A 13,428-nucleotide genomic window follows, 5' to 3' on the forward strand; every position below is an offset into this window, starting at 1 on the left:
CAGAAGGGGGCATGGGGGGCAGAGGCAGGCCTCCCGGCGGGGGCGGGGGCAGAGACTCAGGCAGTGGTGGCCTGGGGGGCAGACCATTCATCAGTGGGGGTGGGGGTCGCTTCACCCCAGGGGGCCCTGCGGGGAGGCTGGGTGGAGCCGGGGGCTTCTCCATCTTGAAGTGGAACTGGAGGAAGAACTAGAAGGGAGAGGGCAGGCTCAGCGGGCTGGGTCCCCAGGACTGCACACCCCAACCACCCAGCACTGGCACCCACCTGCTTGGTTTCCCGGTTCCAGTGAGTCCAGAATTTGCCTTCGGCCTTGTCGATCTCTCTGCTGGGCACCTGGTGGGAGCGGGAAGGGTGACAGGGCTCCTGGTCCCCACATCCTTCAAGGCCACAGCACCAAGGCTGGAGAGCTCCAGCTCAGGCAAGAGCTCGGCAGTTGGGGCACCTGTTCCCCTCGCTGGGCCCCTCCTGAGGAGCTCCGGGGAACAACACTGGGATGGAATCCAGAGCCTTGCACACTAGGCAAATGCTCACCACTGTGCTGCATCTCCCACCCCTTTTCAGGGTTTTGTTGTACTAATTTTTGGGTTTTCTTCCAGAGGTCTTGCTATATTCAGGCTGGCCTTGAACTCATGGTGATCCTACTGCCTCAGCCTCCTGAATAGTTGTGCCACTTGGCCTCCTAAGGCCTTTTTGTGGGCTGTGGGCTTGATTTGGGAGCAGAACAGACTGGATTTAATCTCAGCTGTTACTTAACTAGTCTCTTGGCCTTGGGAGGTCAGAGTTCACATTACTTACTTTGTTGCTGCTGTACTGGGTTACAGCAGTCACCCATCCTGGCCTGGCCCCTGGGGTAAGGTGGCATGGATTCACAAATCTGGGCCCACACCAGCACTCCCACTTCTCTGGGGACAAGGAGTCCCAAGGCAGCCTTCACAGGCCAGGGTGCAACCTGGCAGGGACATGCAGCCTGCAGCGGGCAGCAGCTGCCCACACGGAGCTCCTACCTCCCCATCTCAGGGCCGTGGGCAGGTGACCACGCTACCTTGAAGGCAATGGTCTCGTAGGGCTCCGCGGCCATCAGCAAGTACTGCCAGCGGCGGTCTGGGGGCTCAATCCTCTGCTCATAGGCAGACATGAAGCGGTGGCGGGGCATGATGCCCTCGGCGATCTCAGGGTAGTCGATCTGGGAGGACACAGCCAGTTGTGGGGGGGCCCTGGGCCTCCCTACACACCCAAGACCCAAGCCCTGGTCTTACCTGGAACAAGAGGCTCTGCTGGCCCATCTCTGTGTCCCTCTGCTTGGTCACTGCAACACAAGAGGGTCAGGCCCAAGAACTCGTCTCTCCTGAAGCCCAGGGCCCTGGCACGGTCTAATGCCACCCATGGAATGGGAGTGGGATGTGGAGAGGTGCCTAGGCCAGTGAAGGGGGTACTGGTGGCCCCAGAAATACCTGAAGTGGGGGTGGCAGGTGGGCTGAGGGGAGTGGGTCTCACTGTACAAGATAGGGCCTGACGGTGACAGGGATGTGACCACCCCTGGTGACAGTACTGAGGGATAAGGGTGAGGGGGACCTGCCTAGAAGGCCAGAGTGGCATTCTGGGACCCAGGGTCCACAAAAAGCTCATTTGCATGGCGGTGGCAGCGGTGGGCAGATGCCCGCACACACCTTTGTAGCCAGGACGGCCAATCTTCACAAACTTCTTTACCTCCACCTTGACCTTCTCGGGCGCTGGCTGGGCGGGGGCTTCCTTGGCCTCCTTGGCCGCTCGCCGGGCCCTGTGGGGAGGACAGATAGGGCGCTGTGGCCTTCTCCATGGGATACCAAGGCCACAAGCCCAGGTGCTGGAGCCAGCCTGACCTTGGAGCTCATTGGTAAGGTGAGGGACAGGGCGAGGGAGACTCGGGGGTTGGAAGGAAGCAGAACAGGGGCGGCCCTCCCTAGTCAGGACCAGGCTGGCTCAAGACCACTGCTGAGCCAGGGTCCCTTTCCTGAATGCCAGCAGGGCACGTGGATGGATGCTGGTAGCTGCATGGGAGGCTGAACACTCACAGGTTGGTCTGGTGCTTCTTCCCCTGGGTATGTGCCAGGTAGCTCCCCTGGGGAGGGAAAGAAGCACCATCAGGGCTCAGGGAGCACCTCACAGCCCCTCCCTGAAGCACAGGATGGGACAAACAGGGCCTGCTGCTCCACACAGGCACTGGAGGGCTGGGTCAGGGCAGGGTCTGGCCGTGGTGACTCATCAAGTTCTGGGGGTTCTGCCTGTGTGGGGCAGCGTGCACCTGTGAAAAGCTGCAGACCCAGGAGCTGGGCTGCACGGGGACCTGCTGGGGACAGCTATGCAGCCACTTCTGGTAACACTGCCAACAAACACACCCTCTGACCCACATTTGGCAGGGAGCGGGTAGAAGCCAGGGACGCTGCTCAGCACCCAGGATGCCCCGTAGAGCATGAGGTGACCCCAGCATGCACAGGACAGCACAAGAGCGAGCAGACAGGACACCCTCCTGTACCATCTAGGCCAACTCGTACAGATCCCAAGTCTGGCGTGCAGATGGCCTGCGTCAACACCCCAGGCTGTCACTCAGCCGATCTCACAGCCCCAAGCAGAAGGACCAGAAACCACACCAACCTCCCTGAACCTCAGAAAGATTCAGAGGAAAGGCCTGCCCAGAGGGTACAGATGGTGCTGGCTGCACTCCTTAGACACACACGAAAGTGACAGCACCAACAGAGGACTGGACAGTCAGTCACCCGGCAAGTCCACCAGGGAGAAGAACTCCAGGTGCTGAGGGGGTGAGACGCAGGTGGGGACCGAGGAGGCTTGGCCAACACCTGCAGCCCTTGACGTCTTTCACAGAAAGATGCCCTGAAGCAAATGGGCCGCCAGTTCTGAGCGGAGGGTCCCAGGCTAACCCGCTCTGTCCTCTCAAATGACAGTGAAAAGGGCCCCAAGAGGTCAGGTATGGGGCTGGGGTGTGCAGGGCCGGTGCCAGAGCGGAGTCTTAATGTACCTCGTTGTTGTGAAGGGTCAGGCAGAGCTTGCACTCGTAGGATCCCAGGTGGTTTTTCATGAAATATGGGTCCTGGGAGGTGAACAGATCATCCATCATACAGCAGAAAATCACTGCCCTGTGGTCAGGACCGAGGCTGGGAAGGCTGGGAGCTGCTGCCCCCTGCTCAGTGACAATGGGAAGAGCCCAACAGTGCCCCTCTTTGGGGTCAGCCCACCTTATTGATGTCGATGGTCTCCAGCGCCAGCTGCCGGAGGCGCTCCCTGCGGTCCCGGTTGCTCTCGGAGGAGGAGGCCACACCTCCACTGCCCGTCTTGCCCCCGGGGCGGTGCTGGAAATCCATGGTGAAGGCCTGAGGGCTTCACAGTGCGACCAGGAGAGAAACTGCAAATGCGAATATGGGACAGGGACAGCTCTGGAGATCATGGCCGCTGCCCACCACTGTGGCACACTGTAGCCAGGCAGCAACAAGGACACTGAACTGGCTTCAGAGACTGATGTGGGGCCGAGGGGGTCATTGGGACACCTCCCAGGAACCACGGCGGAGGCAGGGAGCAGGTCACTCCAACCCCCAGAGCACTGAGACAGGGACTGGAAATGGCAATGGAGTCCCCAGCAGAAGGCAGCCAGAGAAGACGAGGCCAGCCTGAAGGGAGCCTTCCCCGACTGACCAAGCCCCCACTTTACTCCTCCTGAGTTTTCTTTCCAGCTGGAAAGAAACTAACTCCACTCATCAAAAAGTAATTCTAAGCTGGGTGTGGTGGCACACGCCTATAATCCCAGCACTCGGGAGGCTGAGGCAGGAGGATCGGCTGTGAGTTCGAGACCAGCCTGGGCTACATAGTGAGCTCCAGGTCAGTCTCAAGTACATAAGGGAGACCCTGTCTCAAAAAACAAAACAAAACAAACAAACAAAACAACTCCAGGGCCGGGGATTCAGCTCAGTGGTTCTACCACCTGCCTTGCAAGCGCAGGGACCCGAGTTCAATCCAAAAAAAAAAACCTAACTCCATTTCAGTGGAAGTTATCTAACTGTGGATTCTGCTGCCTAACACACAGGAGGGTCTCAGCAGCTGTTTACATCCAAGGAAGGGTGCTAAGAGCCTCTTCCACACCCCTGTGACCATCCTGCAACTCTCTTCCTATATTCTATCAGGCTCAGTCAAAGCCAAGCGCCAGGTGGCTTTCTCTGATCACTCAACACTGGCCCCTGAAGTCTTCAATGTTGGCCCCAGGCCCTGGCTTTACCCCGGTTGAGCTCAGAGACAAAGCCCAGGAAGACAAACGTGTTATACTCCTGTAAGATATCCTCATTCTCCTTCCCAAACCTATGGTATCATTTGATACAGCAGGAAGGATTTCACAAAGGGGATCACAGAGCTTGATGGGGCGGGGCCTGTTCTGTAGCAGCGATAGCCCAATGTCATTACAGGATACCCACAAACGGGTGGCAGAAGGGTCAGAGTCAGACAAAGAGAGGGATGGCGGAGGGAGGAAGGGAGGGAGAGAGAGATAGAGACTGGAAGATGCCAGTGTGGCTCCAAAAATGCAGTTGCAGGAAGGAATTGCAAGCTGAGGGACAAGTGCACCTCTAGGAGCTGCAAAAATGCAGGACACAGACTCTGTCCTGGAGCCTCTCAAAGAACCAGCCCATTTTACACCCAGCCAAAATTCTAGGTATGTGAGTAAACAGGCTGTCCACAGACAGCTACTTGGGAGAGCAGGGGCTCCAAGTTTCCAGCGGCTCTGTCCTGCAGGGCCGGACGGCACCCAGTCCAAGTAGAGTGCAGAATGGGAAATCAATTTATTTAAATCTGGGGAAGACACAATGAGTACATGAGATGTTGAGGTTTAAAGAAAAAAAATCAAAGATATGAAAAAAACACAATTGATGATAAAACTGAAGTTAACTGATTTTTGGAAGACACAGTACGGCACCAGAAAAGCACCTGAAGCCAGGTGTGGTGATACATGCCCGTAGTCCCAGCACTCAAGAGGCTGAGGCAGGAGAACTGCCATGAGTTCAAGGCCAGCCTGGGCTACATAGTGATCTCAAGGGCAGCCTGAGCTACACAACTCAGTCTCAAAACAACAGCAACAACAACTACAAAAACCCACAAAACAAAGAGAAGCAGCCTGGTTAAACACATTATTTGTTTTAGCACTGAACAATATTTTCATCTTTACAAAACACAACGATGAGGATGTGATGGACTTGCAGGGACGGTGAGGGACGTGAGACTTCACCATAATAGGAAATCAGCAGATGCCACCTGAAAATGGATACACTTATAATCCTGGCATGGTGGTGCACCCCTGTCATCCCAGGAAAATGAGACCAGCACGGTCAACTTGTGAGACCTTGTCTCAAAATAAATAGTGTTGAGGCTGTAGCTCAGTGTGAAGGCCCTGGGTTCAATCCCCAGTACCACCACAAAAGCGTGCGTGCGTGTGTGTTTGCAAAGAGCAGGGGAACAGTTTCCAAGAATTGAGGAGGTGGCCTCTGGACCTCGACTTAGGTCTGGGATTCTTTTTTTGGCAATGGGGGACTGAACCGAGGACCTTTGCGCTGAACTACATCTCCAGCTTTTTTTTTTTTTTTTTTGAGTCAGAGTCTAAGTTGACCAGGCTTGGCTCGAGCTCGAAACTGTCCTGCCTCAGCCTCTCAGAAAGCAATCTATTTTACAGAGGTCCTCCTGGCTCTTCCGTTCTGCGACGCCCGGGGTGCATTGCAAAGTGGGACCACCTCACCTAATGGGTTATCGCTTTCGGCGCGGGGCGGACGCTAGGGCCCGGGATTTACAGGTAAAGGACCTGAAGCGCTCACAGGGAGTTAACTGATCCGCCAAGACCCAAAGTCAGACCAATAGCGAAGTTCTCCGAGGGGACCTGTGGGACAAAGCAGCCACGACTCTGACACGCCTTCAGAGAGGGAGCTCCGGGGCGCGCCGCCCGCCCGCGAGGCCCACCACGTGCTCCTCCATCTCACGCGCGCCCTTCCCCGGTAAACCCCAGGGCCGCGACGGGCCGCTTCCTTCAGCACAGGATACTTCTCACCTAGGACGGAGGCCGCGCAGCCGAGAGACAACCGCCACGACTTCGTAGTGCGCACGCGCGCTTAGAGCTAAGGAACTACTTCCGGGGGTAACGGACTAGGGTCTCACAAGTGCGCATGCCCAGTCCGCCCTGTGGCCCGGATGGATACTCCGGCGGCGGGAGGTAAGACAGACCGAGACGAAAGCGCGGGCTAGACACAGAGGTGCGCGTGCGCACAACACTCAACTAAATGTAGTAGATTCCAGGTGGCGGGGACCAGCTCTCGCGAGAGAACGAGCTGAGCCTCTTTAATAAATTACTGCTCCCCAACTTCGCCTGTCTATACAGGGAAGGGGCCAGGAAATTGAGGGCGGGCAGAACCAACCAAAGAGAAGGCCTATCGGCCGTGTGGGTGCTGTGAATCTGTCCCACTCCAAATTCAGTGTATTTTATGGTTATATACAGACCCTCAATTTCCTGTACTACTTGTCCACGCTGCGCCCGCACGCTCGCGCCACCCAGCGGTGGAATGTTGGAACGGCCGACCAACAACGCGTAGGCTCCATAGCTTTGGCGGTGCTTCCGGATTGGTGCCCTGAGACTTTTGTGGCGCAGGCCGCGGTAGAACCCGGGACGGTGGCCGGGAAGGAGTGCGAGGCGAACCAGTCCGCGTTCTCTTTCCCGGATCCTCACGGCTGCTACTATGCGGTACAACGAGAAGGAGCTACGGGCCCTGTCGCAGCAGCCGGCCGAGATGGCGGCCGAGTTGAGCATGCGAGGACCCAAAAAAGGCAGCGGTGAGCGGTTTCGGGCCAGCGACTGGGTCAGGACGGAACGGGGTGAGGGCGGGGGTCCCCCGGCCAAGCTGAGCCCCGCCCTGTGCCCCGCAGTGGCCAAGAGGAGGCTGGTGAAGCTGGTTGTCAACTTCCTGTTCTACTTCCGCACCGACGAGGCTGAGGTAGGGGCGTGAGGGCCGCGGGGGGCCCGCGCGGGCGGGCGGCCAGCGCTCATGGCCGTGTCTTGCGCAGCCCCTCGGAGCCCTACTTCTGGAGCGCTGCCGAGTCGCGCAGGAAGAGCCCGGAGGCTTCTCCATCAGTGAGTGGCTCCCGCCGTCCCCTCCCCGGCCAGGCTGCTCCGTCCCTGGACACAAGAGCCTCTTTGACGGTCCTCGGGCGGCCCAAGGTCAGGTCCTGGCCGCCCGCCCGGCGCACCTGCCTAGCCACCTCTGGCTGGGCTCCTGCCCACGCCTCCCGCCTCGCCCTGGATTCTTTTCTCCTGCGTGGGCCCTCGGCCAGCCCCGCCCAGCTGCTGCTCCACCTGCCGCCCGGAACGCCCCGGGACCTTGGTTTTGGTTGTTTCTCCCCTTCCTGTTAGCCAGATGCTGGATACCCAGGAGAGAGGGATGGACCTGCCGGTCACCTGTCATCTTTAGGAGATTCAGGTCTGCAGGGGAAGATGGACCCGGTCTCTTGGGGCTGGCATTACAGTGCCACAGACTTGGTGACTTATATACCAGGAGCGGTGTCTGTAACAGTTCTGGGAGAAGAAGTCTGAGGTCTAGGCAGGGCTGGTTCCTCCTTAGGCTGTCAACACTGGTCCCAGGCCTCTCTGGTCCCATGTTCTTGGGCTTGTTGGAGCTTTGTCTGGCTTCTGCCTCTATCATCACACGAAATTTCTCTTTATGAAGACACTGAATATTGGATTTAGGTTTTGGGTCCCCCCACCACCACCAATACGGGGCATTCGACCCAGGGCTTTCACAGACCTTGTTTGTTCCAAACAGGTTGACATTCGCAGGTTGTAGGGGGAGGCCAGGAGTTGAACCTGTCTCTTGTGGAGATGCAGTTCAACAGAATGCAGTAAAACCATAATGGGGCCACGGGAAGGAGCAGTTTGGGGCCCTGAGGAGAGGGAAGCTCAGGCTTGTGGCTGGCTGGGTGTGGAGCAAGTGGGAACCAATCAGGTGCGGCTTCCTCCCTTATTCCCTCTACCTCCGCAGGCTTCATCGAGGACCCAGAGAGGAAGTATTATTTTGAGTGCTGCACCCAGGAGCAGTGTCAGGAGTGGATGGAGGCTCTGCGTCGGGCCAGGTGGGGCTTGGGGACAGCTGGGGGACCCTGGGCATCGTGGCCACGTAGGATGGGTATTTGGAATCTGACCAAGCAGGTGCTGCCCTCTCTCTCAGCTATGAGTACATGCGGAGAAGCCTCATCTTCTACAGGAACGAGATCCGCAAGATGACAGGCAAGGTGTGTGCAGAGTCAGAGGTAGCAGGGTTGTGTTCCTAGGCCTCTGGCTCATGGCCACCACCCCACCCTGTCCCCCTGCATAGGACCCCCTGGAGCAGTTCGGCATATCTGAGGAGACCAGGTTCCAGCTGAGCAGCTTGCCAAGGGACAGGCGGGCGTCTTGCGTCGGCACTCAGCTGGATGAGCTGGACTAACCCTATGCTGGGCCCTGACCTGGGTCCCCTGGCCGCACGAGGGCTTGCCCTGGGGTGTTTGGGCAGGGGCTGCATTTTTGGAGAAACTCAGCAAGCACCCCTTCCCTGTGCCTTGGAACCCACCAGCGGGTTGCCACACTCTGCTGCTAGGCGAAGTGCCCAGCCCCTCCCTCCCATGCCCCCACTGAGGACTGGGTGGGCAACTGACTGGCGAGGCCCTCCTGTCCTCTGCCAGCTGAATGTACAAAGCTAAGGGAAGCTGTGAATAGTGAGCCTCTCCCCCGCCGGCTGTGAACTCCACTGCTGCTGATGGGGGGCAGGGTGGCCTGGCCCTGGGTCACTGCACTCACTGTGTTCAATAAAGGTACCTCTTTTTGTAAACTGGATGATGGCAGAGTGGATGGTGAAGACGGGCCATGGGAGAGTGCTCCCCAACAGGGCAGAATGGAGGGGAGTCTAGGGTGCCCCAGGGCCCCACATCAGCTGTGTTTTAAGAAGTTGGGGCCAGGGGTCTTTCCCCAGCTGCAGAGCGGCTGCTGGGACTCCCTTTACCCTAGGGACAAGGGTCCCCACAAATTACCAGGAAAAAAAAGGCTGCATCGAGACCAGGTCCAAGTGAAAACTGCTTTTATTACAGCGCCGACGGGTGGGAACAGTGCAGTGGGCGCCCTGGGGAGGGGTACAGAGTTCATTACAGACACAAAGCAAAGCCAGAGAGGGGCAGATAATGGGGCATGAGGCGAGCTGTGTGTGGATGGACCATTTCACCAGGAGGAGGGCAGCAGGGCCGTGTGTTCTGTGGGAGGATAAATAGGGGGGGAGGAGTAAGTCTTAAATAAGTAGACATTCACAGGGCTCACATAAAGGGTGGGAAGCCTGGTTCCTGGTGACCAGTGGGTCAGCAGGGTCCCAAGAGGGTGGATTGTCCGGTCCTTAAGGTTTCCTGACCAATTCCTGAGCAAGAGCTTTATGGCAGCTTCCCAGGAGTTGCCCGAGGGCCAGGGCAGCACCAGTCCCCAGGCTGGGGTGGCCCAGGACAGTGGAGCCACTGCCAGCACCAGACTCCAGCATGGCCTTGTGCCACTGTCCTGCCCACCTCCTGGTGACGCGGCTCAGCAGGTCTGGGTGAGAAATGGTGCCGCTCAGGCCCAGGGTGTGGAGGAGAGGCGCTGCATATGGTTAGCTTACTGTGGGGCACAAGTCCATCCCCGTGGGCTCGAGGGGACTTGTGGCCATGCTGGATGCACCAAAACCCAGCAGTGGCTGCACTGTGGGCACGTGTTCCCGACACAGGGTACTTAGTCTCCTGACACTCAAGTATATATGTAGATACGTTCACGGGGCAGGGCTGTCAGAACACAGCCTGTGCTGTCCCGAGCTGGCACCGGCCGTTGGGCTGGCCAGCAGAAGCATACAGTGTTTGTTTAGAGAACATGATCCGAGACCAGGGACTTGCTGCCTGCTGACTTTGCTACTGTCACCTAGGGTGCTGTGTGGTGAGAGGTGACCCTTGCCCCCCAACGCCAAGCAGCGTCCGTAGGAATGAGGCGCAGCACCTAGAGGCCAGGCTGAGAGCACCAACGTCGGGGGGCGGGGGGAGTCCCCAGCACCATCTTGAGAACTCACTGCTAGGTGGGGAGGAGTGGGGGTCCAGACACAGGCTGGTGAGGCTGAGCCAACCAGAAACCCAATACTCAGGCCTTCCACATGGACACAGGACAGCACGAGCCCTGGCCAGGGCCACGGCCACAGCCAGCACATGCGTGCTAGCACCCAAGGCTGCTGGGGTGAGACAGACACCAGGACCACTCACAGCAGCCCAGGGAGCCTTTGAGGACACAGTGACAGGCAGGACCCTGGCCGCAGGTGTGGGACGTGCACTCCTGCAGGGTGTGGGGTGAGGGCCAGCCCTGCAGCCAGTGCCATTTTTGTGCATTTGAATAAATAAGATTTCTATTCCCCTTGCTTTCCTTTCTTTTTAAGCTCACTGTGCATTATACAATCTAAAAATAAATGCAGTCAAGTCTATGAAATTTATAAATTTTCATCACATCTCCATAAAATACCATCACACATCAGTGTGACTCTCTCCTATACATAAAACACTGGGGCCGGCGGCAGGCCTGCCCCACATCACCCAGCTGGCCTGCCCCAGCCACAAAGCAATGGAATACAAAAGTAACTGCACTTGTCACACGCGCCACCATGGTCAAGCACAAGCCTCCTTGAGCACCACTCAGAACAGCTTTATGCTGCACAGGCCCCTTCCCACTGCTGCTGGCCCACCGAGCGCCCCGTCAGAAAGGGCCCCGTGTGCCAGCTCCTGCCCGCCTGGCCACATGCCACAGGCAGGACCCTCAGCCAGTGGTTCACAGTCGGGTCCATCACTGTGGTGGGGTGGTGGCTGGCTGGCACAATGGCTCCAGAGGAGTGGAGTGCTGGCCGCCAGGAACAGGGCCTTCTCCAAGGGACTTTCTGACAACCCTACTCAGGGCTGTGCCTCTGGCTGGGGATGACAGGTGTCCGAGGACTGGCTTTGGCGTTGGTCAGTGTCCAGGGCAGCACCAAGAGGCGGAGGCAGGCGCGGGCCTGGTGGCCATAGCACCGGTTTGCGGTGGCGGGCGTCTCGGCGGGGCCCGCCCTGCGGCCCAAGTCTTTATATATAAGGTTCTCTCTTACATAGACATTTATACTTCTCAATAGGTTGCCTCTGACAACTCAGATGGAATAAAATAAGTCAGAATTGTTTATACTTTTTAAAAAACGATAAATACTTTATCTAAAACTATTGACAGTACAGACTGGACCAGTCCCAGCACCTCCTGTGGTGTGCCGCTGATTCACAGTGGAGCTCCTCATCCTGCCCGCCAATGCTGTCGTCCATCTGTGCTTCTGTCTGGGGCGGGAGCCTGACAGCTTGAGCACCGAACAGCAGGTGCTTGGTCCACACCGCCCTTGCATAGGTCGCGCGGGTGAGGTAGAAATCCTAGTTACCTGTGGGAACAGTGCAGAGTGGCCCGTCAGCAGTGCACATGGGGGAGCCCAGCACAGCCTGGGGGGCCGGGATGGAGGCCTCCTGTGAACAGACCCACGGCAAAGCCACTTCCCTCTGCCAGCCAAGAAAGGCCAGAGGCAGGTTCTCCTGTGGGCAAACAGGGTGCTGGGCAACTTGCCACTGCAGCAGCAGACCCTGGCATTCCTCCAGGTCTATCATGTATCACGGGGACTCAGGTTTGGGCTGTACCCACTCTACCTCTAGCACTTCTCAGGACAGAGCTCAGCTGGCCCCCCAGACCCAGGGACCAACACTGTCATCAGGAGGGCGTCACCACGCCATGGTCTTCCTGCTTCCATGTGCAAGAAGGCAGGGCATGCCGCCACCAGCCTAGCAAGCACTAGGTCCCAAGTTTGATCCCTGGTACCAAAAAAAAAAAAACACCAAAAAAACCAAACCAAACAAACAAAAAAAACCAAACCAAACCAAAACCAAAAAAGCCAGAGCAGGGCAGACAGCCCTGGTTGGCCCTCCTCTACTCCTCACCCAGCAGCACATCCCTGCCACAAACATCAGCCTCCTTGGGTGATAGGTGAGGCTGGCTGCCTTGGGACTCTGTTTCGCAGTACCTGGGATCCAAGCCAGGGTCTCAGAACTGAGCTACATCCCCAGCCACTTTTTATTTTACAATGGTCTTGCTAGGCTGCCCAGGTTGGGTTCCTACTTACAATACTGCCTCAGCCTCCCAGTGTGCTAGGATGACAGGCATGGGTCACAAGCTCGGCTTACAGCCCCAGGACCCAGCCCATTATGCACAGCAGCCTCCCCCAGGGGGGGCACTGTCACTGCCCCAAAACTCTTTCCTCCACTACCTGGTGGGCTCTGAGCTGAGGGTAGCCGCAGCCTTCCTGTGGGTGGCCAGCATCCACCCCCCCCACACAGCCTGGGCCCAGCTGTCCAGGGCGCAGAGCTCACCCAGTGGCCTCAGGGACTTCATCTAGAGTAGAGACTAAAGGCCACCGCATTTTGGAGCCTGGGCCTCACGGGCCTTGGACTTTCTTAATACCCCATGGGATAACTCAGCAACTCTGTGTGGACAGCCTGTAGCAGCCTCTCCGGGGCTGCGCCTACCATCTCCCAGCTGCCACCTTTCCCAGGCTGGTGGGAAGAGCCAGGAGTGCACTGGCCCTGACCCTCTGGGCCTCTGCCCACAGCACCCACTACAGCTGCCCCACTCCCAGGTACTCTCCTGCACTGCAGGCGAGGGCTGTGCAAGCCCATGACCAAGAGGACTGGGCAGCCAGGGTCCTGATACTCTCCTCCTACTGAGCTCCTGGCAGGCCCTGTTGCCTCCCCTCCACCTCAGGTAGACCAGCCCACCCTTCTGGCCACAACGGTTCAGCAGCCTTGACCCAGGCCCTCTACAGGCCCTTCTCTGTGCAGAGGGAAGAATGATTTGGTTTCGGAGTGAACCATCTCATTTGGCTCTAGCCTTACCTTACAAAATAGGAACTGCTAGCTAAGCAAGCTCTTTATCGGGGCTTAACCCCCGAAAGGTGCGCAGCATAAGGAGGCGGCATGCCAAGAGAAACCCACACAGCGGACGGCCCCGTGGAGCTGGCTTGTGGGACGGCGGGCGCAGCCTGCGCCAGGGCCAGCCGGGACAGGGGCTGGTGGTGCACCGTGAAGGAGGGGCGGGAGGCCTTGTGCGGGAGGGAAGTGAGCTTGACAGACAGAGAGGCGTTAGCAGGCTGCAGAGAGGCAGCAGAGGAGAGGGGTAAAAAAGCTTTGTTAGCTGGGATGGACGCTAGGTTCTGCAGAAGCACGGGCTCAGGGTTAGAGGCCAGCAGCGCAGGGGGAGGAGGCAAGGTGACGTTAGGAGGAGGGGGTGCATGGAGGATGCCCAGGTGCTGAGGAGGAAGCGGGGGAGGTGGAGGGGGCG

At 58.1% G+C, this 13,428-nt stretch overlaps 3 protein-coding genes across 4 annotated transcripts in view; 1 reads left to right on the forward strand and 2 right to left on the reverse strand.

Annotated features, from left to right (window-relative positions):
- The window catches only part of Sf3a2 (splicing factor 3a subunit 2), a 6,816-nt gene extending 650 nt beyond the window's left edge, over window positions 1-6,166 (reverse strand). The window contains exons 1-9 of the mRNA XM_010634885.2: window positions 6,070-6,166; window positions 3,230-3,396; window positions 3,013-3,084; window positions 2,051-2,097; window positions 1,667-1,776; window positions 1,256-1,305; window positions 1,042-1,182; window positions 264-332; window positions 1-187 (exon numbers count right to left, since the gene is read on the reverse strand). Coding sequence (XP_010633187.1) covers window positions 1-187; window positions 264-332; window positions 1,042-1,182; window positions 1,256-1,305; window positions 1,667-1,776; window positions 2,051-2,097; window positions 3,013-3,084; window positions 3,230-3,355 — 802 coding nt within the window. The 5' untranslated portion in view covers window positions 3,356-3,396; window positions 6,070-6,166. The remainder of the gene's footprint in view (window positions 188-263; window positions 333-1,041; window positions 1,183-1,255; window positions 1,306-1,666; window positions 1,777-2,050; window positions 2,098-3,012; window positions 3,085-3,229; window positions 3,397-6,069) is intronic.
- Window positions 6,164-8,872, forward strand: Plekhj1 (pleckstrin homology domain containing J1). 2 transcript variants are annotated; one of them, XM_010634884.2, is made up of 7 exons: window positions 6,164-6,231; window positions 6,514-6,845; window positions 6,939-7,006; window positions 7,077-7,143; window positions 8,048-8,138; window positions 8,234-8,297; window positions 8,381-8,872. In XM_010634884.2, the coding sequence occupies exons 2-7, from the start codon at window positions 6,752-6,754 to the stop codon at window positions 8,489-8,491; spliced, it is 495 nt and encodes a 164-aa protein (XP_010633186.1). In that variant the 5' UTR covers window positions 6,164-6,231; window positions 6,514-6,751; the 3' UTR covers window positions 8,492-8,872. The 2 variants fall into 2 exon arrangements, with proteins under 2 accessions (XP_010633186.1, XP_033615615.1); XM_033759724.1 differs by lacking the exon at window positions 6,164-6,231 and having other exon boundaries at window positions 6,328-6,845.
- Window positions 8,873-9,302: 430 nt separating this feature from the next.
- Dot1l (DOT1 like histone lysine methyltransferase) overlaps window positions 9,303-13,428 on the reverse strand; it is a 41,072-nt gene continuing 36,946 nt past the window's right edge. The window contains exons 28-29 of the mRNA XM_010634886.1: window positions 12,984-13,428; window positions 9,303-11,485 (exon numbers count right to left, since the gene is read on the reverse strand). The exon at window positions 12,984-13,428 is cut by the window's right edge and continues 28 nt beyond it. Of these exons, the coding sequence (XP_010633188.1) occupies window positions 13,019-13,428 (410 nt within the window). The 3' untranslated portion in view covers window positions 9,303-11,485; window positions 12,984-13,018. The remainder of the gene's footprint in view (window positions 11,486-12,983) is intronic.

The sequence above is a fragment of the Fukomys damarensis genome, unplaced genomic scaffold (assembly GCF_012274545.1).
Source record: "Fukomys damarensis isolate Sample0158 unplaced genomic scaffold, DMR_v1.0_HiC HiC_scaffold_37, whole genome shotgun sequence".
In the NCBI taxonomy this organism is placed as follows: domain Eukaryota; kingdom Metazoa; phylum Chordata; class Mammalia; order Rodentia; family Bathyergidae; genus Fukomys; species Fukomys damarensis.

What these genes read in the sequence shown, in the direction of transcription:
- Plekhj1 (XM_010634884.2), top strand. Translation starts at nt 6,752, where the DNA reads ATGCGGTACAACGAGAAGGAGCTACGGGCCCTGTCGCAGCAGCCGGCC. An exon ending in AGGACCCAAAAAAGGCAGCG is followed by an intron (nt 6,846 to 6,938) that starts GTGAGCGGTTTC and finishes TGTGCCCCGCAG; the next exon opens with TGGCCAAGAGGAGGCTGGTG. An exon ending in TCCGCAAGATGACAGGCAAG is followed by an intron (nt 8,298 to 8,380) that starts GTGTGTGCAGAG and finishes CCCCCTGCATAG; the next exon opens with GACCCCCTGGAGCAGTTCGG.